Genomic DNA, 22,901 nt, shown 5'->3' on the forward strand with positions numbered 1-22,901 from the left:
CAGAATTTTAATATAAGAAGAAGCCTTACAGATCTCATGTAGCCCAGCCACCCCACCTCACAAAACAACCTAAGTCTGGACAGTCTTAACTGAAGTGGACTGACATGATATCCTTATGGAGTCCCTGGGTAGTGCAGTTAACATGCTTGGCTGCTAAATGAAAGGTTGGAGTTTCCAGTCCACCCAGAGGCACCTCAGAAGAAAGGCCTGGTGATCTACTTCCAAAAACTCAGCCATTGGAAACCCTGTGGAGCACAGTTCTACTCTGACACACGTGGGGTCACCATGAGTTGGAGTCGACTGGACGGCAGCTGGTCTAAGGACCTTACGCTGTCTCTGTTACATCTTCCGTCCACCTGTAGTCCCTAGGATGAAAGGCACAAGGCGACCATTGTGCTCCTCCTCACCTAGATCTCTGTGTCTCGTCTCCTTGGATTATCTTCCTTGGAAAGAGAACTCCAGATCATTATTTTCAATACTTTAGTTCTTCTTTCACAAAGATACTTTCCCTCCAATAGCAAGACTCTGTTATCCAGGGACCACTGTTTTAGTGAATTAAGTGATGGGAAGCGCACCATGACCAACTCTGATTCCAAGAGACTTCAATGCAAAGATGTGATTGATTTTTCCATCAGTTTCTAACACATGCGTGATGTTGGGGTTGGTGTATGAAGATAACTGATTATCAGCCCCTGCCTTTGAGAGGCTCACAATCGGGGGGGGGGAGGGTAGAAGCCTTGATGACATGTAATCATAAGATAATCTGGCAGGTGCTGTGACAGAGGTGGGGCACAGGTGTGGACGCACAGGAAGGGGGCTGATTTCCATGGGAAAATCAGACAGGGCTTCTCAAAAGAAGTGGTATCTGAGCTCCCCCTGAAGGATGAGTAGGGTACTGCAGGCCAACAGTGAGGAGAGGATCCTGAAGGAAGAACAATGGCAGGAGCAGGGCGAGGAAGCAGGCAAGTCTAGCGTACTTGGGAAATAGCAAGTGGCTGATGTGGCTGGAACACTGGGCATATGGTAAAGAAAGGTATAAACAAGGCCGAAAGAAATTGTGGGGCCAGATGGTTAGGTGCCTTCTTGTCCATGCCGAGGAGTGTGGAGTTTACCTGGTTCCCAAGTTTGTCAACTGGGAGAATTCCATGAGCAGCCCTGTCTGACTGCAGTATAGAGGGTGGGCTGGGAAGAAGAGTAAGGTGCTACATAGGTGGAAACCCTGGTGGCGTAATGATTAAAAGATCAGCAGTTCGAATCCCCCAGGTGCTCCTTGGAAACCCGGTGGGGCAGTTCTGCTCAGTCCTATGGGGTTGTTATGAGTCAGAATCGACTTGACAGCAACAAGTTTGTTTTTTTTTTTTTTTCGGTTTTGGCCATACAGCTGGCAGTATAGTGACATCATGAGGGCAGTGGCAGTACAGTGCTGGAATTCTCACCTTCTTTGCAGGCGAGACCCGGATTCGATTTCTGGCCAACGTGCCCCAGGCACAACCACACCCATCTGTCAGTGGAGGCTTGCGTATTGCTATGATGTTGAATAGGTTTCAGCAGAGCTTCCAGACTAAGACTAGGGAGAAAGGCTTGGTGCTCTGCTTCCAAAAATCAGCCAAGGAAAACCCTGTGGATCACAACCCTACAGTTATGGTCCAGTCCACAAACGATGGTGGGGATGACGCAGGTCTGGGCAACATTTCACTCCATTGTGCGTGGGTTGCCATTAGTCGGGGGCTGACTCAGTGGCAGCTAACAGCAACAATATCGCGACATTAAAAGAGCAGGTCTGTAGTCCTACTTCATAGTCACCTCTGCCTGTGTGACCGTGGCCATGGGCCTTGGTTTTTTCCCCTCTAAAGTGGGGGGATAAACAATGCTATGTGTCTCATAGGATTGTTGTGAGACTTCAGTGACTCTGCACATGGCAGAGTGTGAACATTAAAAGCTCTTCACTTTTATCGTCGTTACCTGCAATAGACCAGTGAGAGGGAATGAAGGCTCCATCTCGGAGGTCAGCAGGAGATACTCTGTGTTCACCTGCGGTTAGAGTACCTAATCAGCCAAAAGGAAGAAGAGCAGTGAACACAACCCATGTGCAGTGAAATCTATTGGAATTCCAAGCAAACTAAATGCTGAATCCGGAATTTGACAGGTACTCTGGAGGGGGTGACTCTTTCAGGCCACTAGAGTGTCATTTAGGAAATCACCGATCTGGACAACACACTGAGGAAGCTGCTTCACTCAAGAGTCTGTTCGGAGCTCTTGACTAATGGAGAAGCTGCAGGGCCTGGAGCGGATGGGCAAGTAACGTACCAAGTGGAGCCCTAATAGCGTCAAAGCGTTGGTACCGCCCCCGAGTGCCAGCCCTAACACAGGAAGACAGTGCCTTGTTAGATAGGATCTGGAGAGTCCCTGGGTGGTGCAAATGGTTACCACACTCAGCTGCTAAGTGAAATGTGGGAGGTTTGAGTCCACCCAGAGGCTTCTCGGAAGAAAGGCCCGGCAATATACATCCGAAAAATCACTCTAACACCCATGGGGTCACCATGAGTTTGAATCAACTTGAAGGCAACGGTTTGGTTTGGTTTGAACAACTCCTGATCGTTCAGTGAAGACTGCAAATTCTTGATAGTTTGGACGTTTCTTTAGAAGAACAATACCTGAGGTAACGCTGAGGAAAAAGTCGCGGGTGACAACTTAGCCTTCATGGATTCTCTGGGCCAGTGGTTCTCAGACATGGGGACTGCGGGGAGGCAGGGTGGTTTTGCCCCCTAGGGGACATCTGGTAATGTCTGGCAACATTCTTGACTGTCACAAATGGGAAGAGGTTGCTCCTGACATCTCGTGGGTAGCAGCCAGGGATGCTGTTAAACATCCTACAGTGCACAGGGCAGCCACAACAGAGAATTATCAATAGTACTGCCTCAGTTATCTCGTGCCGCTATAACTAATACCACAGGTTGGTGGCTTTAACAAATAGGAATTTATTTTCTCACAGTTAGGAGGCTAGAAGTCTGAATTCAGGGCACCAGCTCTAGGGGAAGGCTTTCTCTCCTCTAGGGGAAGGCTTTCTCTCTCTGTCAGCTCTGGGAGAAGGTCCTTGTCTCTTTTGAGCTTCTGCTCCTGGGTAATCTTCATGTGGCTTGGATCTCTCTTCCCCAGCTCTCCTTGCTTAATCAGCTCCTTTTATAGCTCATAGGAGATTGACTCAAGCTGTACCCTACGCTAATACTGCCTTATCAACATAACAAAGAAAACCCATTCTCAAATGGGATTATAACCACAGGGATGGGGTTAGGCTTTACAGTACATGGTTGGAGGACACAATTCAGTCCCTAACTAGTGCCAAAGTTGAAAAATCCTGGTCTAGGTGCTATAGATCACAAACGTCTGATCCGAAACCTATCAGAGGGTTGGTACAGGACTGGGCAGCCTTTTGTCCCGTTGGGCGTGAGGTCGCCATAAATCAGAGGCAGACTCAGCAGCAGCTGACAACAACAGCAGGCCAACATTTAAACAAAATGCCACATACACACCATTGGTGGCCCAGGAAATTCAATGTAGAAAACTGTTTTATAAAGGTTTTCATAGTTATGAAAAAAAACAAACAAAAATTGTTAAGTTTTCATAGCTATGCCTTTATATAGGTAAAAGAGAAATTATACCTGTAAATTAAATAGTTAAGTATAAATATAAATTGACAAATAAAACCTGTGATTACAAAGATATTGCTTAAGATGAGGCTAAAGTCATGGTTAAGGTCCCCGTGCCTTGGTTGACTCAAGAAAAAACACAAAGCAAATAATATTGTAAACAAACTTCAAGTATGACAGCAACAACAAGGAATGAAGGCATATGATCGAGGTTTAGGAAACATTTGTTTAGACCAGAGGTCGGCAAACATTTTCGGTAAAGGGCCAGAGGGCAAATATTTTCGATTTTATGGGCTCGAAGGTTTGTGATGCAGCTTCTCAACTCTTGCCGCTGTAGTTCACAACCCGCCATAGACAACATGTGGACAAATGGCCGCTCTAAACCCAGCGCGCTCGGTAAATTCTTTACACTCAGGGCCCCAGGAGCGGCCTGACCGTGGGAAGGTAGAACCCTGTTACTTACCCTGCTTATTAAGATTTAAAATATTTACAAATAATAATACCCATTTTGTACACACGTCGTTGCCAAGCCCCGATGCTTCCTCCATCTTGTACAATTAGTAGAGTTCGTTTTTTCATTAAAGTACACAATCTTGTAAGTAACAGAGTTTGATTTTTGGATAGAGCATATTGTAACAGAGTGGGTTCAAATAACCAACTCTTTCTATTACTTCTCACGGGCCTATTAATGACCTGGAAACCCTGGTGGCGCAGTGGTTAAGTGCTACGGCTGCAAACCAAAACGTCAGCAGTTCGAATCCACCAGCCGTTCCTTGGAAACTCTGTGGGGCAGTTCTACTCTGTCCTATAGGGTTGCTACGAGTTGGAATCGATTTTTTGGCAACGGGTTTTTTGTTTTTTAATTAATTATCCTCTTGGAGCATCAGTTTCCTGCTGAATAAAATGGGGATAGTAGCACCTCTCCTGCAGGATTGATACGAAGATGAGATGAGACACTGCAGGTAGGTCAGAGTTTCTAGGACAGGGGGCAACACACAGCAGTCGTTCAATAAATGTTTGCTTTTGTCCCCTCTGTTCCTTCTCTGCCTCAGTTCTTCCACATATTTAATGAAGAGGCCCTTCCCATTGTTCAGCCAGGATAAAAGTGCCAAGTTGGGGTACCCAGACCCCTGCAGTACACCACAGTTACTTCTGTGAAGAGTTAAAAAGATCCCTTCATCAGTGCCCTTTGAATATGATTTGCCAGCGGTTGCTTACAAATTCACCGAAATATCCGTGAGTCCAGCCCATAATTATTTCATTTGTCAAAAGCCATACACAATTACTGAACGTCTGCTTTGTGCCAGGGACGGTGCTGGGCACCAGATCCAAACCCAAACAAGACATGATCCCTGTCCGCCCCCCAAGGGACCTACAGTCTTAGATGGGGAGACAGTAAGTCAACAGACGTTCACGGTTGTCACAAGTGTGGAATCTCTTGTGAACATCAGGCCTGAGACAAGTATTAAAAAGTAAATAGGAATTAATGAGGTGAAAATAAGATGGGAGCACATTCCAGGCCAAGAGCATTAAAGCATAAATTTGCACGTGACTAAGGGGTAAGTTCTATGCAGACAAGTGGGGATGAGGAATGAGGCATGGTTAATAACTGGGTCCCATTGTGTAGGGGTTTGTGACTCCCTGGGTGGTACAGATGGTTGACATATGCTCAGCTCCTGTCATGGATTGAATTGTGTCCCCAAAAAATACCTGTCAACTTGGCTGGGTCATGATTCCCAGTATTGTATGACTGTGTACCATTTTGTAATCTGACGTGATTTCCTTATGTGTTGTAAACTCTATCACTATGATCTAATAAGATGGATTAGTGGCAGTTATACTGATGAGGTCTACAAGATTGGGTAGTGTCTTAAGCCAATCTCTTTTGAGATATGAAAGAGAGAAGCGAGCAGAGACACATGGGAAGCTCATACCACCAAGAAAGCAGTGCCAGGAGCAGAGCACATCCTTTGGACCTCAGGCTCCTGCGCTGAGATGCTCCCAGACCAAGGGAAGACTGATATAGCACAAGGACCTTCCTCCAGAGCCAACAGAGAGAGAAAACCTTCCCCTGGAGCTGATGCCTTGAATTTGGACTTGTAGCCTACTGGACTGTGAGAGAATAAATTTCTCTTCGTTAAAGTCATCCACTTGTGGTATTTCTGTTAGAGCAGCACTAGATGACTAAGACAGCTCCTAACCAAAAGGTTGGGAGGTTTGAGTCCACCCAGAAGTGCCTCGTAAGAAAGGCCTGGTGATCTACCTCTGAAAACTCAGCCGCTGAAAACTCTATGGAGCGCAGTTCTACTCTGATGCGCACTTGACGGCAACTTTTTTTTTTTTTTTACGTCATGCTGGGTTTACATGACAGGCCAGTGGTTGTCACTTTTCTTTAGCAATGAGAGCCTTTATTGAGAGCAAGTCTTTGACAACTTCATTATGTAAAAACAGCACTGCTGAGGCTGAAGTTCTGCTGGGTGTTCCCCTTCACACCCACCACCACTGTGGGGCGGGTAACAGGACTTGATATTTAATAAGAAGCTGCATTCAGGCTGATTTCGTCCCTTGCCTTGAATATGATAGCTCATAACGTGTTAACTGGATTTTTCCATCTGCATCACTTCCTAGAGCTCCACACCTTTCTAGAGCAGGGTTTTTTGTCACCTGGGGAGGCACCCAAGGTTCTCGTGAGTGAGGTGACTAGACTTGAGTTTTAGAAAGGTAGCTCGGACACCAGTGTGGAGAATGGGCTGAGACTGAGAGATTTCAAAACCACAGGGAGCCAGGTCTCATCACGGCTGTGCCACTGGGGCCCTTCATGTGCCTCAGCCCTACAGAGAAGGGATGATTAGCCGGATTTTGCGTATCAGGAAGCTGAGGCTCAGAGAGGTTAGATAATGTGCCCAAAGTCACAAAGATTTTTTTTTCCAGTTGACATTGAATCGACTCCGACTCATGGCAAACCCAAGTGTGTCAGCGTAGAACTGTGTTCCATAGGGTTTTCAACGGCTGTCATCTTTCGGTAGTAAATCACCAGGCCTTTCTTCCGAGGCACCTCTAGGTGGACTCGAACCTCCAGCTTTTCTTTCGGTTAGCAGCTGAATGCGTTAGCCATTTGCACCTCCCAGCGTCTCTGTCACAAAGGTAGCAAGTGGGCAAAACTTGGATTCAGATCCACATCTTGAGTCCAATAACTGAGGTCACATAATAACCTTCCTGCCTCCTCAGCCAATTCCTCTGCTCTCATTCAGCTTTCCTTGCTGTCCTGTGCTCGTCCAGAATCACCAGAGGATGGATTAATCTGGGTGTTTGTCTTCCTCCCTCCTCAATGCCCTGCATGACATAGAGTTGGCATTCAGTGCATATTTATAATAAAATATTTAAAAGGCCTCTTGGTGGATTCACCTAGCTTCCTGGAAAACGCCTTCTTCATCCTTGTAATTAGGCCTTGTATCACATGCTGAGGTCCTTGGATGATGCAGTTTGTGTTGGAATACTAACCAAAAGGCTGGTGGTTCAGATCCACCCAGCAGCACCATGGAAGAAAGTCCTGACAATCTGCTTCCCTAAAAGTTATAGCCAAGAAAACCCTACGGAGCTCAGTTCTACTCTGTAACACATGGGGTCGATATGAGTCAGAACTGACTCGATGGCAACGGGTTTGGCTTTTTTTGGTTTATCACCTATCACATACTGGAGTCACTTCAGGAAGATGGCCCAATTGCCCAGGCAAGGTTCTATCCAACTCTTCGTTTAGCGCCCCCAACAGGCAGTTGCTAATCACCACGATGGGTCCCCGTTTCACAAAGCTAATAGCATGTTACCTTTTTCCTCCCAGAGCAGCTGGGGGATCCTCTTTATCACCTCATCCTGTTCAAGAAGGTCTCATACCTTCCATGGACTTTTTTGAATTGTGGTAAAAATATATATAACAAATCATTTGCCAGTTGAACAGTCTTTACATGTATAATTCAGTGACACTGATTATATTCATCATGTTGTGAATCCATTACCACTCTTCTTCTCCAAATTATTCCACCACCATTAACAGAAGCTCCGCGCCCCTAAGCAATGAGTCCTCCTTTCCTCCTCCCTCCCACCCCTGGTAGCCACTAAAACTTGGGCATTATGTATTTGCCTGTTTCGTGTACGTGGGATCAACTTATTTCACTTCTGTGAGCAACTTATCTCACTCAGCATACTGTTTTCAAGGTTCTTCCGTGTTGTAACATACATCACAACTTCATTTCTCTTTATGGCTGAGAAATATTCCACTGTATGAATGTACCATGTTTTGTTTATCCATTTGTCTGTTATTGGACAGGTAGGCTGTTTCCACCTTTCAACTATTGTGAGTAGTGCTGCAATGAACAAGTTTTTATTTGTGCTCCTGCTTTCAATTCTTTTGGGTATATACCTAGGATTACGATTGCTGGGTAATACAGTGGTTGTACGTTTCATTTTTTGAGGAACCGCCAAATCGTTTTCCACAGTGGCTGTACCATTTTGCATTCCCACCAGCAATGAGTGAGGGTTCTGATTTCTCCACATCCTTGCCAACACTTGCTATTTTCTGGGGGGCGGGGGTGTGTGTGTGTGTGTTATCATAGCCATTCTGGTGGGGGGTGAAGTGGTATCTCATTGTGGTTTTGATTTACACTTGGCTGCTAACCAAAAGGTTGGCGGTTCGAATCTACCAGCCACTCCTCGGGAGAAAGATGTAGCAGTATGCTCCTGTAAACATTACCGCTTTGGAAACCTTATGGGGCAGTTCTGCTTTGTCCTAAAGAGTCACTGTGAGTCAGAATTGACTGGACGGCAGTGGGGTTTTTTATGTTTGTTTTAGTTTGGCTTTTTAACAGTTAATGAGTAGGTGGAAACCCTGGTGGCGCAGTGGTTAAGAGCTACGGCTGCTAACCAAAAGGTCAGCAATTCGAATCCACCAGGCGCTCCTTGGAAACCCCATGGGGCAGTTCTACTCAGTCCTCTGGGTTGCTATGAGTTGGAATGGGTTTTATGGTTTTAATGAGCAGATGCTTGGTTGCACAGTGGTTAAGCACTCGGCTGCTAACAAAAGGGGCAGCAGTTTGAACCCACCAGCCACTCCACAGGAGAAAGATGTCATAGTGTGCTTCCGTAAAGATTTACAGCCTCGGAAACACTATGGAGCAGTTCTACTGTGTCCTGTAGGGTTGCTATGAGCTGGAATCGACTCGACAGCAACAGGTTTGGGTTCTTTTTTTTGGGGGGAGGGACATAATGACCAGTGAAGGTGCCCTGGTGCCACAGTGGTTAAGCACTCAGCTGCTAACTGAAAGGTCGATGGTTTGAACCCACCAGCCACTCTGCAGGAGAAAAAAACCTGGTGGTCTACTCCCGTAAAGATCGTTGTTGTTGTTAGGTGCCGTCGAGTCGGTTCCAACTAATAGCAACCCTATGTACAACAGAAGAAAACACCACCCAGTCCTGCACCATCCTCACAGTCGTTGTTATGCTTGAGCCCATTGTTGCAGCCACTGTGTCAATCCATCTTGTTGAGGGGCTTTCTCTTTTTCGCTGACCCTCTCCTTTACCAAGCATGATGTCCTTCTCCAGGGACTGGCCCCTCCTGATAACATGTCCAAAATATGTGAGACAAAGTCTCGCCATCCTTGCTTCTAAGGAACATTTTGGCTGTACTTCTTCCAAGACAGATTTGTTTGTTCTTCTTGCAGTCCATGGTATGTTCAATATTCTTCACCAGCACCATAATTCAAAGGCGTCAGTTCTTCTTCAGTCTTCCTTATTCATTGTCCAGCTTTCACATGCGTGTGAGGTGATTGAAAATACCATGGCTTGGGTCAGGCGCACCTTTTCCTCAAAGTGACATCTTTGCTTTTTAACACTTGAAAGAGGTCTTTTGCAGCAGATTTGTTCAATGCAATGCATCATTTGATTTCTTGACTGCTGCTTCCGTGGGCATTGATTGTGGATCCAAGTAAAATGAAATCCTTGACAACTTTGATATTTTTTCCATTTATCATGAAGCTGCTTATTGGTCCAGTTGTGAGGATTTTTGTTTTCTTTTTTGTTAATGTGTAATCCATACTGAAGGCTTTGATCTTCATCAGTAAGTGCTTCAAGTCCTCTACACTTTCAGGAAGCAAGGTTTTGTCATCTGCATATCTCACCTAAAGATTACAGCATATGAAATCCTATGGGGCAGTTCTACTTTGTCCTGTAGGGTTGCTGTGAATCAGAATCAACTCAACGGCATACAACAAATAATGACGTTGAGCATCTTTTCATGAGACTGTTGGCCATTTTCATACCCTCTTTGAAAAAAATGTCTTTTCAAGTCCTTTGCCCTTTTTTTTTTTTATTGAGTTGTTTGTCGTTTTGTTGTTCAGTTGTGGTAATTCTTTATATACTAAGGATATTAAATCTTTATCAGATATATGGTTCCCAAAAATTTTCTCCCTATCTGTAGGTTATCTCTTCACTTTGTTGATAAAGTCATTTGATATGCAAAAGGTTTTAATTTTGATGTAGTACAATTTATCTGTTTTGTCTTTTGCTGCTTGCCCTTTTCGTGTCATATCTAAGAATCCGTTGTTTAAAAGCTGTGTCCCGCATTCCAGTGGATTGGCCTAATACCATGTTCAGTGTTTCTGTTCTACCTCTTAGTTCATTGCATAGTGCCTGGGGTCTTAAAAGCTTGCAAGCAGCTATCCAGGGTACAACACTGGTCTCTATTCACCTGGAGCAACAGAGGAAGAAGGAGAGTCAGGAATAGGAGGAGGAAATGGAGTGTGTGGCTAATTGCCTCCATGAACAACTGCCTCTTTTGTCATGAGACCAGAGGAACTGGATGGTGCCTGGCTACCATTACTGAACATTTTGATCAAAGATTCTATAGAAGAACGCTGATTAAAAAGGAGAAAATACAGAACAGAATTTCAGATTCTCATGGAATCCAGATTTTATGGAGCCACGGAGGCTGGATGAACCCCTGAAACGATTGCCCTGAGATTTCATAATTTACCCAAATAATGTGCACTTTATAGTTTTTTTTGCCAACTGAACCCTCCCCCTCGAGGTATTTTTCTGATTGTGCTATGCTGATTTTTTATACAGCAACATGTATAAAAAAATTGGCATAGCGGGACTGCTGAAGATACCTTGCAGGAGGAGGGCATGGTTGGCAAACAAACATAGAAGGTGCGTGTTATTTGTGTAAAAATATGGTAATCTTTAAACCTTAAACCAAAAATAACCCCTGAAGTTTTCTTAAGATCAAACAGTAGTTTAGCTTAACTGGTAATAAATGTCTAACTTGAACAATATGCTCTTTTAGGACCTGTCTATATGAGATTAAATTGACAGCAACTCAAAAGATGAGGAGACAGTGAGTTTATGTTAATGGGAGAGGAACAGCTCGGAGAAAGAGGGTGAAAATGGTTGCACGACTCAAAGGATGTCACTGAATTGTACATGTAGAAACTGTTGAATTGCTGTATGTTTTGCTGTGTATATTCTCAAAAAAATAAAAAAATAAAAAAACTAGGTTCTTTTTTAGAAGAATTACCCATTTTTTTTCTAAAATTTTTATAGTTTTAGATCTCATTTAGGTCCTTGATCCACTCTGAATTCATATCTATACATACATATATATATATATATATATATAGTGTGAAGTATGGATCCAGCTTCATTTTTTGCATGTCTTAGCACACCATTTTTTAATAGAGACTCTTCTTTCCCCCACTGAATGGACTTAGCACTCATGTCAAAAATCAATTGACCATAAATATATTAATTTATTTCTGGACTCTAAGCTCTATTCCATTGGTCTATATGCTTATCATTATATCAATACCAGGCTGTTTTGATTACTGTAGCTTTATAGTATGTTTTGAAATCAGGAAGTGTGAGTCCTCCTACATTGTTCTTCTTTTTAAAGATTGCTTTGCCTATTCTGGGCCTCTTGTCATTCTATATAAATATGAGGATTGACTTTTCCATTTCTGCAGAGAAGAATGTTGGAATTTTGATCCCATGTTCTTTTGAGGCAGGAGAAACCACAGTCTCCTGTTTCTCCCAGACTAGCAATGAAGATGAGATTCTTATCCTCCCCTGCATAATAGGTCTCCCTTCTCTATCCTCTTGAGTCAATTTGGAGCCTTCTACCTTCAGAACTCTTATTCTTTCTGGTTTCCAACTTTTTTCCCTTCAAAACATTCCTCCCATCAGATGAGTAGATCTACTGAGTGCTTTTCATCTGTAGCCCCCAACCGTGGTATCCCCAGCTCTGTCCGTGCCTTTATAGAAACCATTGCTAACTGAACTGTCAATGGGGGGAAGGAAGGCCGAGGTGGGGAGAACACGGACCACAGAATTACATTTTTTTCATCTTCTATCCTCATTTTTCTTTAATACACAATGTGGCAATCCAAGCACAGTTAGAATGCAGCATCGCTGCCTGATAGAAGGGCTGTGGGTCAGTTGCCTTTTATCAACTGTTACATTTGTCTCCCTGGAGACCATCTATCATGCGTTCCACCTTGTTCAAATGGTCGTTTTATATCAAACTTGGTGGGAAATGGACCTTCTTAAACTGCTGGTGTCTAAGTGGTGCAAATGGTTAACGCTCTCTGCTACTAACTGAAAGATTGGAGGTTTGAGTCCACCCAGAGGCACCTCGGAAGAAAGGTGTGACAATCTGCTTTTGAAAAATCACCCACTGAAAGCCCTATGGAGCACAGTTCTACTCTGACACTCATGGGGTCGCCAGGAGACAGAGTCCACTCCACGGTGACCAGATAAACTGCTAATGTGCAATAAGATGCTGCATTTTAGTAAATATGTGACTTAAGTTGGTTTAGTTCATTGCCTGAAACATCATAGCTCATAATGCGCCAACTGGATTTCCCATTTGTGTCACTGAAGAGTTATTTGAAAAACACAAAGGGAAAAACAGCTCTTTAGAAACAATGGAAGGAAGAAAGTTAATTGAATTTAAATTAGCCATATCAGTAATTTAAAACATAATTGAAAGTTCCAAAGGAGACTGTCATGCATTCATATGTCATAAGGAGGTTTCTCTTGGATAAAATCATCGAATGTTAAATTTGTTGATACATAGTATTGTCTCACATTCAATTTCCTTACGAATGTCAAACACTTTTCGGATGAGAATACGCATCGATTTTCCTGTGTTTAGAAATTCCTTGAATGAAAGATATAAATTCCACTTCCAGTTAATCTGAAAAAGAATTAAAAATTTGACTATGTCTTTCTGGTTCGATACTATCATTATACTTGCTGGACTTCATTCAGAGCCTGTCCTAAAAGCAACTCTGAATTGCTATAGGATCCTCAGATAGACTGTATTAGGAGAATCACTACCTTATTTTCTTTATTTTTGATGAGATGCCTTTTCTAATTTTCCTACAATGAACTTATGTGGCCTTGATTATAAAACAAATTGGTTTTTATTTTAAAATATGTTTTATCTGAGTTGGCTCAACTTAAGAGGCAAAGCCAAGAACATCATCATTATAGCTTCTTAGAAAATCGTCCTGCAGAACAACCAGAGTGGTATTATGTGTGTCTCCCTCCTGATCATCTAACACTGTCTTCAGGAGAGAAGATGCACACACCTCGTAGGTCATCACTAGGAAGCCTGGTGCCGCAGTGGTGAAGCTCTTGGCTGCTAACCAAAAGGTTGGCAGTTCGATCCCACCAGCTAAGCAGGAGAAGGATGTGGCAGTCTGCTTCCGTAAAGATTTACAGCCTTGGAAAATGCTATGGAGCAGTACTACTCTGTCCTATATGGTTGCTATGAGCTGGAGTCAATCAGACGACAGTGGGTTTGGTTTGGGTTTTAGGTCATCCCTGGCCATGTCTGCTCTGATGGTTCATGCAGGGGTCTCTAGCCTCCTGTGTATCCCGTCTCTTCTCTTTCTCTGCAACTCCATCCACATTTCAAACACTCTCCCACCAACCCCTTGCCATCAAGTCGATTCCGACTCATGTTGCAGAGTAGAACTGCTCCATAGAGCTTTCTTGGCTGTAATCTTTATGGAAGCAGATTGCCAGGCCTTTCTTCCACAGTGCCACTGGATAGGGTCAAACACTAATCTTTAGGCTAACAGTAAAGCAGAAACCACTTGCGCCGCCCGGGGACCTTCAGTCCCTGCTAACCACCTTGTATAGCTTTGAACGCTCGAACCTCACATCATCACTTTCATTCCTGATCTCTAACTTCAGCGTCAAATTAATCCCTTTACCCTTGCTGTGAGGCATGTGAGTTGCAAATAAATCTTCCTTTGGCACTTGGAGATATCGATCTTAACTGAAACATTGTGTGAAATTAGAATTCTTATGTCTTATTCTGTGCTGCTGCCACCATCAGGAAACGCTCTCCTAAATGATCACCTCTAAGATAAGAAATGAGACTTTATTGCCTGGTAGACTTTGTCTTTCAGGCCTGGACATCTGAGTTTTAAAACATTGATTACCCTTGATGACACGGGTTTTAAGACTACTGGCATTTCCAGCACATTTATATGGCATCTTGGCCAAAATTAATTTCCTCTTTTCCTCCTTCTCTCTCAACAGCTCTGAGCAGCGAGTCCCCTGTTCCACTTCTTACCACAGCTCTGGTTTGCACTCGAGTGATGGTGTCACAAAGGCAGGACCTCTGGGCCTTCCGGAAATAAGACAAGTGCCAACTGTTGTGATTGAATGTGATGACAATAAAGAAAATGTGCCTCATGAGTCAGACTATGAAGACTCTTCTTGCCTGTACACAAGAGAAGAGGAGGAAGAGGATGAGGATGATGACAGCTCGCTGTATACCAGTACGTTCCTCCAGCCTCTTCATGGGGAAAGCATGGTTATATGCTGAGAGCTGACCTGAAATCCGGGCTCTAACCCTGGGTCTGGTGTTAACTGGCCCTGGGTCATAGGGTGGCCTAATTGACCTCTTTGAGCCTCAGGGTTTTCCTCTGTAAGACGAAGGGGTAAATGCTGTGTAAATGCTGTCACAGCTCTAAACATTGCAATACCATGCTACCATCGTCTGCCTCTCAAGGGGGTTCTTTCTTTCTTTGATTTCTTCCCTTGGGATGCAAACCCACCCCTTTCAAAAAAAAAAAGGGAGAAGAAAAGGCCTAAAAGTTTGTTCTGGTCCAGAAAACACTCAGAAATACTAACCATTGTGTATGCAACAAATTCACTTTTAAGCATACCTCAGCAGCTTTAGAAGGGCTGAATTTAAATTCCTTATTGAAGGCCTTTAAAATGTGCTGAGAAACGAGAGGAAATGAAGAAAGCAAAGTTCAGAATCACCTCATTCTGGCCAAGAATAATGAATAAATTTTAGTTATATGAATACAGCCTGGTATTTGGTCAACTTTTTAGTAAATGAATCTATAATAATAGCAACTATTTAGTGACTGTGAAGTCCCTGAGTGGTATAAATAGTTAACATGCTCAGCTGCTAACCAAAAGGTTGGAGATTCAAGTCCACCCAGAGGCACCCAAAAGAAAGACCTGGCAATCCAAATAATCAGCCATTGAAAACCCTGTGGAGTACGGTTCTACTCTGGTTCACATGGGGTCGCTAAAAGCTGGAGTTGACTCGATGGTAACTGGAACAAATATATGCTGTGTGCCTGGCAATATGTGGAGATTTTATTCTCTTATCTGTATAACAATCCTTTGGCGTAGATACTGTGACCCCGTTTTACAGATTACAGGAAGAAATGCAGAGGTAAGTCTTAACTTGCCCAGAGTCTCACGCCTACCGAGCGGCAGTGTTGGGATTCGATGGCAGATTTGTCTGATTCTAACGCCCATGTTTTCAGACTAGTGGAGGGAGGAGGAGGGTTCCCCAAACACGCTGCTTTCCAGTCTTTTCCTCTCACTTTGTACTCACCAGACTGCAGAGAGCTAGCTCTGTTGGAGACCTGGTAGGTGCACTGGCACGAGTGAGCAGTGAAATGATCCAGGTGATGCAGAGAGGACCATGGACGGGCAGCCAAAGGCCACATAAGCCCGAACAGGAGGAGCTGCTCAGCTCTCTTCACCATTGTGCCCGGATAATTATTAAACTCTTTACACCAGTTTGTCTCAAACTCGGCACTGTTGTCATTTTGGATCCCTGTTGTAGGGAGGTGTCCTGTGCATTGTAGGATGGTTAGCAGCATCCCTGGCCTCTACCCACTCAATGCCAGTAGGAACCCTCCCTTCCCAGTTATGACAATCAACAATGTCTCCAGACATTGCCAGATGCCCCCTAGGGGCACCCCTCTCCACGTCAGTTGAGAAACATGGATTTATACATAAGGAAACCCCGCCCTGACTGCTTAGAACCTCTCCTATTAAAAAAGAAACAATCCCAGAAGAATATTGCCCATTTCAAAGACCTCCCCTTTACTCCCAATCGCAAACTGGCCTCACTTTGCCCAACTTTATTTTCCTTCACATAGCGCCAGCTCCGATGTAGCTGATCTTTCTGTCTCCTGAGATTAGCCGGCTTATCTGTCACCTCTGAGCCTCCTGCAGATGCAGATCACTGCCAGCAAATGCCCTTCCTTATTCCTGATGCCTGGTAGAATCTCATCCATCCTCCAGGAGTCTGCTCAAGGTCCCACTCCTCCAGGCAGCTTCCCATGGTTACCGAAGGCTTCTGTCCTTTCTCTCATCTCTGCACTCCATTGCATTCCTTGGCCACTCCTGCCCACCCTTGGGGAGTGGCCCACATGCTAGAGCAGTTATGGCCCACATGCTTCTCCATTTATCATGATGTTGCTTATTAGTCCAGTTGTGATGATTTGTGTTTTCTTTATGTTGAGGTGTAATCCATACTGAAGGCTGTAGTCTTTGATCTTCATCAGTAAGTGCTTCAAGTCCTCTTCGCTTTCAGCAAGCAAGGTTGTGTCATCTGCATATCACAGGTTGTTAATGAGGTTTCTTCCAATCCTGATACCAAGTTCTTCTTCATATAGTCCAGCTTCTTTGATTGTTAGAAGAATATGTGTGTGGTTGAGTACACGAACTCTACCCAAGTGCAAATGGTTAACATGCTCAGCTGTTAACTGAAAGGTTGGGGGTTCAAATCCACCCAGAGGCACCTTGGAAGAAAGGCCTGGCAACTTACTTCTTAAAAATCAGCCACTGAAAGCCCTACGGAGCATGGTTCTAATCTGACACTCACGGGGTTGCCATGAGTTAGTGTTGACTGTATGGCTACTGTTTTTTTCGTTACTGTCAGGTACTAAGCCCTTGGTGCCTTTCTTCCTGCCTTTACCTTGTAGCCCCCTGTTGGGCTGTTGGGAGCCCAGGCAGATGTGTGTGCGTATAACTTGACTTGTTTCTCCCTCCCACAGGCTCCCTGGCCATGAAGGTGTGCAGGAAGGACTCCTTAGCCATCAAGCTCAGCAACAGGCCCTCCAAGCGAGAGCTGGAAGAAAAGAACATTCTCCCCAGGCACACGGATGAGGAGAGGCTGGAGCTGCGGCAGCAGATTGGCACCAAGCTCACCAGGTAGGATAGCAGCATTTCCTGCTTCTACTGACAGCAGAGCCAGCAGCTCTACACATCTGAAAAGAATCCCATCTCCATCCCCCAATCAGTCCTGGGTCTTTTGTTCGTTTGTTTGTTCCAAGAAATCAACTATTTTATCTTGCAAAATAATTTCCAAAGAGTTTATTTCCTTGTGACAAAGCCCCTGGCATCTTGAGCCAGATGGCGGGGACTGTGCCTAAAAAAAAGAAGGGCACAAAGGGTGTTTAACACGGGCCCAGGACAAGATTGCACAGAGTTCACAAATCAGGCGGATTGGCCATATCAGCCCCCCAAGTTCTTCTTGGAGGTAGTAAGAGCCAGTGATTCACATCCAAGGAATATTAAGAATTGTTCTCTTTAGAATGAGAACCCAGCCACATCTTGCAGGCACTCATTTATACTGAAGGCAGAGGCCGAGTGAAGGGGAATCTAAGAACCAGAAGGTGACTGGTCGGGAGAGAGAGCTCTTCTGGGCTCAGGAGCCTTGGGTTCTAGCTCTGGTCCTGCTGGCGTTTCCTAGGCAAGTCATGTGTCCTCCCTGCGCCTTAACCTCCTAACCTGGGGGCAGTAGACTAGGCCGTCTAATCCCTGTGAGCAGAATGTGCATTTCCTTATCATGAAAAATAGCTAAGAGAACGTGAAAACCTGTCATAGAGTCTGTATTTCTGGAGCCGGGAGGATGTGGCATTTCCTGGTTATTTGAAGTGGCCTAATATGCTGGTAATCTTAAGCTCTTTGAAAAGTATGTGGACAAGTCTGCAGTCCTCAGAGAGTAGGCAAGATACAAGACCAAATTGTGGGCTGACATTTTAATAACATCAAAAAAAAAAAAAAAAAAAAACTTGCAACACTCCAGGAATAATCTCACATTTGAGGGGGAAGAGGTAGAAACACCAAGTTAAATGGTTTCAATTATTTGTAAAACCTCCCAGCATTAAGACAGAGTTGCCATATAAAAAATGCAAGACTTATTGTTCTTCTGGAAATGCTGTATCACTTGATGCTATTGGACTCAATCAACAACTCTTGTGTAAGTAGCTATTTCAAACAATTGCATTTGAGAACCATGAGCTGCCCTCAGCACTAGTACGTCATCAACATAGTGTATGTTACCTCTACCCCTTTTGCTTACGACTTCAGATGGAGATACATGCATCCAAGGGGTGAACAAGACCATCCCTTAGGGTATGGGAAGAAAACAGTACAGCTTCTATTTAAACTTAGTTTATGTCATTCTTTCTAAGTTTATTATTTTTGTTCAAAGATATGATCTGTACATGGTATACAAGTCCAGTCGTAGTTGCTGTTGTTAGCTGCCATCAGGTAGACCCCCAACTCATGGCAACCCCGTGCACAATGGGAAGAAACCCTGCCTGGCTCTGAGCCATCCCCATGATAGGTTGCAGGTCAGACCCTTGTGATGCATAGGGTTTTCGTTGGCTGATTTTCAGAAGTAGATTGCCAGGCCTTTCTTCCTAGTCCATCTTAGTCTGCAAGCTCAGTTGAAACCTGCTCAGCATCCTAGCAACATGCACGCCTCCACTGACAGACGGGTGGTGGCTGCACATGAGGTGCATTAGCTGTAACCTGGATCTCCGGCATCAAAGGTGATAATTCTACCACTGAACCATATATAATCTTTATATAATTTATAAATAGTGAAAGTCGATTTTAGGTGCCATCCAGTCAGTCCTAACTCGTAGCGACCCTACGTACAACAGAACAAAACACTGCCCAGCCCTGCACCATCCTCACGATTGTTGTTATGCTTGAGCCCATTGTTGTGGCCACTGTGTCAGTCCATCTCATTGAGGGTCTTCCTCTTTTTCACTGACCCTCTACTTTACCAAGCACGACGTCTTTCTCCAGGGACTGGTCCCTCCTGATAACATGTCCAAAGCATATAAGACGAATTCTCGCCATCCTTGCTTCTAATGAGCATTCTGGCTGTAGTTTTTCTAAGACAAATTGGTTTGTTCTTCTAGCAGTCCACGGTATATTCAATATTCTTCGCCAACACCATAATTCAAAGACATCAACTCTTCTTTGGTCTTCCTTATTCTTGCCCAGCTTTTGCATGCATGTGAGGTGATTGAAAACACCATGGCTTGGGTCAGGTGCACCTTAGTCTGTAAAGTGACATCTTTTCTTTTTAACACTTTAAAGAGGTCTTTTGCAGCAGATTTGCCTAATGCAATGCATTGATTGATTTCTTGACTGCTGTTTCCATGGGTGTTGCTTGTGGATCCAAGTAAAATGAAATCCTTGACAACTTCAATAGTTTCTCCGTTTATCATGATGTTGCTTATTGGTCCAGTTGTGAGGATTTTTGTTTTCTTTATATTGAGGTGTAATCCAAACTGAAGGCTGTAGTCTTTGATCTTCATCAGTAAGTGCTTCAAGTCCTGTTCACTTTCAGCAAGCAAGGTTGTGTCATCTGCATATCGCAGGTTGTTAATGAGGTTTCTTCCAGTTGTGATACCAAGTTCTTCTTTGTATAGTCCAGCTTCTTGGATTATTTGCTCAGCATACAGACTGAATAAGTATAGTGAAAGGATACAGCCCTGACACACACCTTTCCTGACTCTAAACCACACAGTATCCCCTTGTTCTGTCTGAACAACTGCCTCTTGATCTATGTACAAGTTCCTCATGAGCACAATTAAGTGTTCTGGAATTCTCATTCTTCACAGTGTTATCCATAGTTTGTTATGATCCACATAGTCGAATGCTTTTGCATAGTCAATAAAACACAGGTAAACATCTTTCTGGTATTCTCTGCTTTCGGCCAGGATCCATCTGACATCAGCAATGATATCCCTTGTTCCATGTCCTCTTCTGAATCTGGCTTGAATTTCTGGCAGTTCTCTGTCAATGCACTGCTGCAACCATTTTTGAATGATCTTCAGCAAAATTTTACTTGTGTGTAATATTAATGATACTGTGCAATAATTTCCACATTTTGTTGGATCACCTTTCTTTGAAGTAGGTACAAATATGGATCTTTTTCAGTCAGTTGGCCAGGTAGCTGTCTTCCAAATTTCTTGGCATAGACAAGTGAGCGCTTCCAGCACTGCATCCGTTTGTTGAAACATCTCAATTGGTATTCCTGGAGCCTTGTTTTTCGCCAGGGCCTTCAGTGCAGCTAGGACCTCTTCCTTCAGTACCATTGGTTCCTGACCATATGCTACCTCCTGAAATGGTTGAACGCCGACGAATTCTTTTTGATACAGTGACTCTGTGTATTCATCCCACCCTCTTTTGATTCTTCCTGCATCATGTAATATTTTCTCCATAGAATCCTTCAGTATTGCAGCTGGAAGCTTGAATACTTTCTTCCATTTTTTCAGCTTGAGAAATGCTGACCATGTTCTTCCCTTTTGGTTTTCTATTTCCAGGTCTTTGCACATGTCATTGGAATACTTTACTTTCTGTTCTCTCCCTTTGAAGTCTTCTATTCGGCTCTTTGACTTCATCATTTCTTCCTTTTGCTTTAGCTACTTAACCTACGTTCAAGAGCAAATTTCAGACTGCCTTCTGACATCCATTTTGGTCTTTTCTTTCTTTTCTGTCTTTTTAATGACCTCTTTCTTTCTTCATGCATGTTGTCCTTGATGTCATTCTACAGCTTGTCAGATCTTCAGTCAGTAGTGTTCAACGCATCAAATCTATTCTTGAGATGGTCTCTAAATTCAGGTGGGATATACTCAAGGTCATACTTTGACTCTCGTGGATTTGTTCTAATTTTCTTCAATTTCAACTTGAACTTGCATATAAGCAATTGATTGTCTGTTCCACAGTCGGCTCCTGGCCTTGTTCTGACTGATGATATTGAAGCTTTTCCATCATCTCTTCCCACAGATGGAGTCAGTTTGATTCCTGTGTATTCCATCTGGCAAGGTCCATGTGCATAGTCGCCATTTATGTTGTTGAAAAAAGGTATTTGCAGTGAAGAAGTCATTGGTCTTGCAAAATTATATCATGCGATCTCAGGCATCATTTCTATCCCCAGGCCATATTTCCCAACTACTGTCCCTTCTTCTTTGTTTCCAACTTTCGCATTCCAATCGCCAGTAATTATCTATGCATCTTGATTGTATGTTTGATCAATTTCAGATTGCAGAAGTTGGTATAAATCGTCCATTTCTTCATCTTTTGCTTTAGTGGTTGGTGCATAAATTTGAATAATAGTCATATTACTGGTCTTCCTTGTAGGCATATGGATAGTATCCTATCACTGACGGCATTGTACTTCAGGATAGATCTTGAACTGTTTTTTTAATAATGAAAGTATTTGTATACAATTTATAAATAATGAGATGGCATGGATTGGGGTAATGCTTAGATTTTTTGTTGATGGAATTCTCTAAAAAGCTTAGAGCCCACTGGTCTGGGGATCACTCCAGGGTAGCTGCTGCTCAGCTCTATGTGAGCAGGTCTTTTCCTCTCCAGTAACCTCCAGTCAGTGGAAATACAGAGACCTCAGGACCATCCCACACCCCACCACAGCACCCAGTGCAAGATCATGCTGCTTTGTCTCTGAGTCTTTTCTCAGGGCCCCTAACCTGAACCTTAGGAAGTAGTCAGCATAAGTATGGGATCTTAGTTATCAGAATCTGTTATGGATTGAATTTTGTCCCCAAAAACGTGCGTCAACTTGGCTAGGCCGTGATATCCAGTATTGTGTTATTGTCCACCATTTTGTCATATGATATGATTTTCCTGTGTGTTGTCAATCATACCTCTATGATGTTAATGAGGCAGGATTAAAAGCAGTTATGTTAATGGGGCAGGACTCAATCGACAAGATTAGGTTGTATCTTGAGTCAGTCTCTTTTGAGATGTAAAAGAGAGAAGCGAGCAGAGAGACAGGGAGACCTCACACCACCGAGAAGGTAGTGCCTACTCTCCAAGGTGGTTGTGAGAATCTGCAGTAGCGTATGGGAAGCACCTATTGCAGTGTCTGGCACATGATAGATACCAGTATTATTATCTAGTATTGTATTCTCCAAACCAAGACACATTCACTTTTTAAAAATAAAACTCTACTGAGTAAGGTGTTCCATTTGCTACATGAGAGAATTCAAGCTACCTTTCAAATGCTGGAGCTGATTAACATTTGCCACTTTGTTTAGCTAATAAAAACTCCATATAGAGTACTATACTTCCGTCTATAAGATTATAAAGCTAAACCAAAGTTTTCTTTATTTAACTAGCATTTATTAATACCTTGAGAAGTAAAAAGCTGTTATCAGAAGCTCCCAGAGACCCTTTCTCCTTCTGGGCCCCAGTCTATCCTTAGATTCAAACCAGTTGTCCAGATCCTCCATGTATTCATCCATTTTCCAATCTGATAGCAGCCACCACCACCCGACCTCTTGGTGGGCCTCCTTTCCCCTGTTTCTATCAGAAACAAAGATGAGAAATGGTCAGTCTGACCTCACAGTATCCCCTCACTAGATTGTAAGACTCCAAAAGCAGAAAAAATGAAAGAGGTGCCCTGGAGCTAGCACCCTGAATTTGGACTTCTAGCCTACTGGACTGCGAGAGAATAAATTTCTCTTTGTTAAAGCCATCCACATGTGATATTTCTGTTATAGCAGCACTAGATAATTCTAAGACAGAATTACTTCTAGTTCCCTTCATTTACCAAGTTTTTTATTCCCCCAAGAGTGGTTTTAAACCATGCAGCTTGATTTT

The 22,901-nt window shown here is 43.6% G+C and overlaps 1 protein-coding gene across 1 annotated transcript in view; it reads left to right on the top strand.

Annotated features, from left to right (window-relative positions):
- The window catches only part of PHACTR1 (phosphatase and actin regulator 1), a 322,629-nt gene that overhangs the window by 236,820 nt on the left and 62,908 nt on the right, over positions 1 to 22,901 (top strand). Inside the window, exons 7-8 of the mRNA XM_023737446.1 lie at positions 14,250 to 14,491; positions 17,024 to 17,180. Coding sequence (XP_023593214.1) covers positions 14,250 to 14,491; positions 17,024 to 17,180 — 399 coding nt within the window. The remainder of the gene's footprint in view (positions 1 to 14,249; positions 14,492 to 17,023; positions 17,181 to 22,901) is intronic.

The sequence above is a fragment of the Trichechus manatus genome, unplaced genomic scaffold (assembly GCF_000243295.1).
Source record: "Trichechus manatus latirostris isolate Lorelei unplaced genomic scaffold, TriManLat1.0 scaffold00103, whole genome shotgun sequence".
Lineage (NCBI taxonomy): Eukaryota > Metazoa > Chordata > Mammalia > Sirenia > Trichechidae > Trichechus > Trichechus manatus.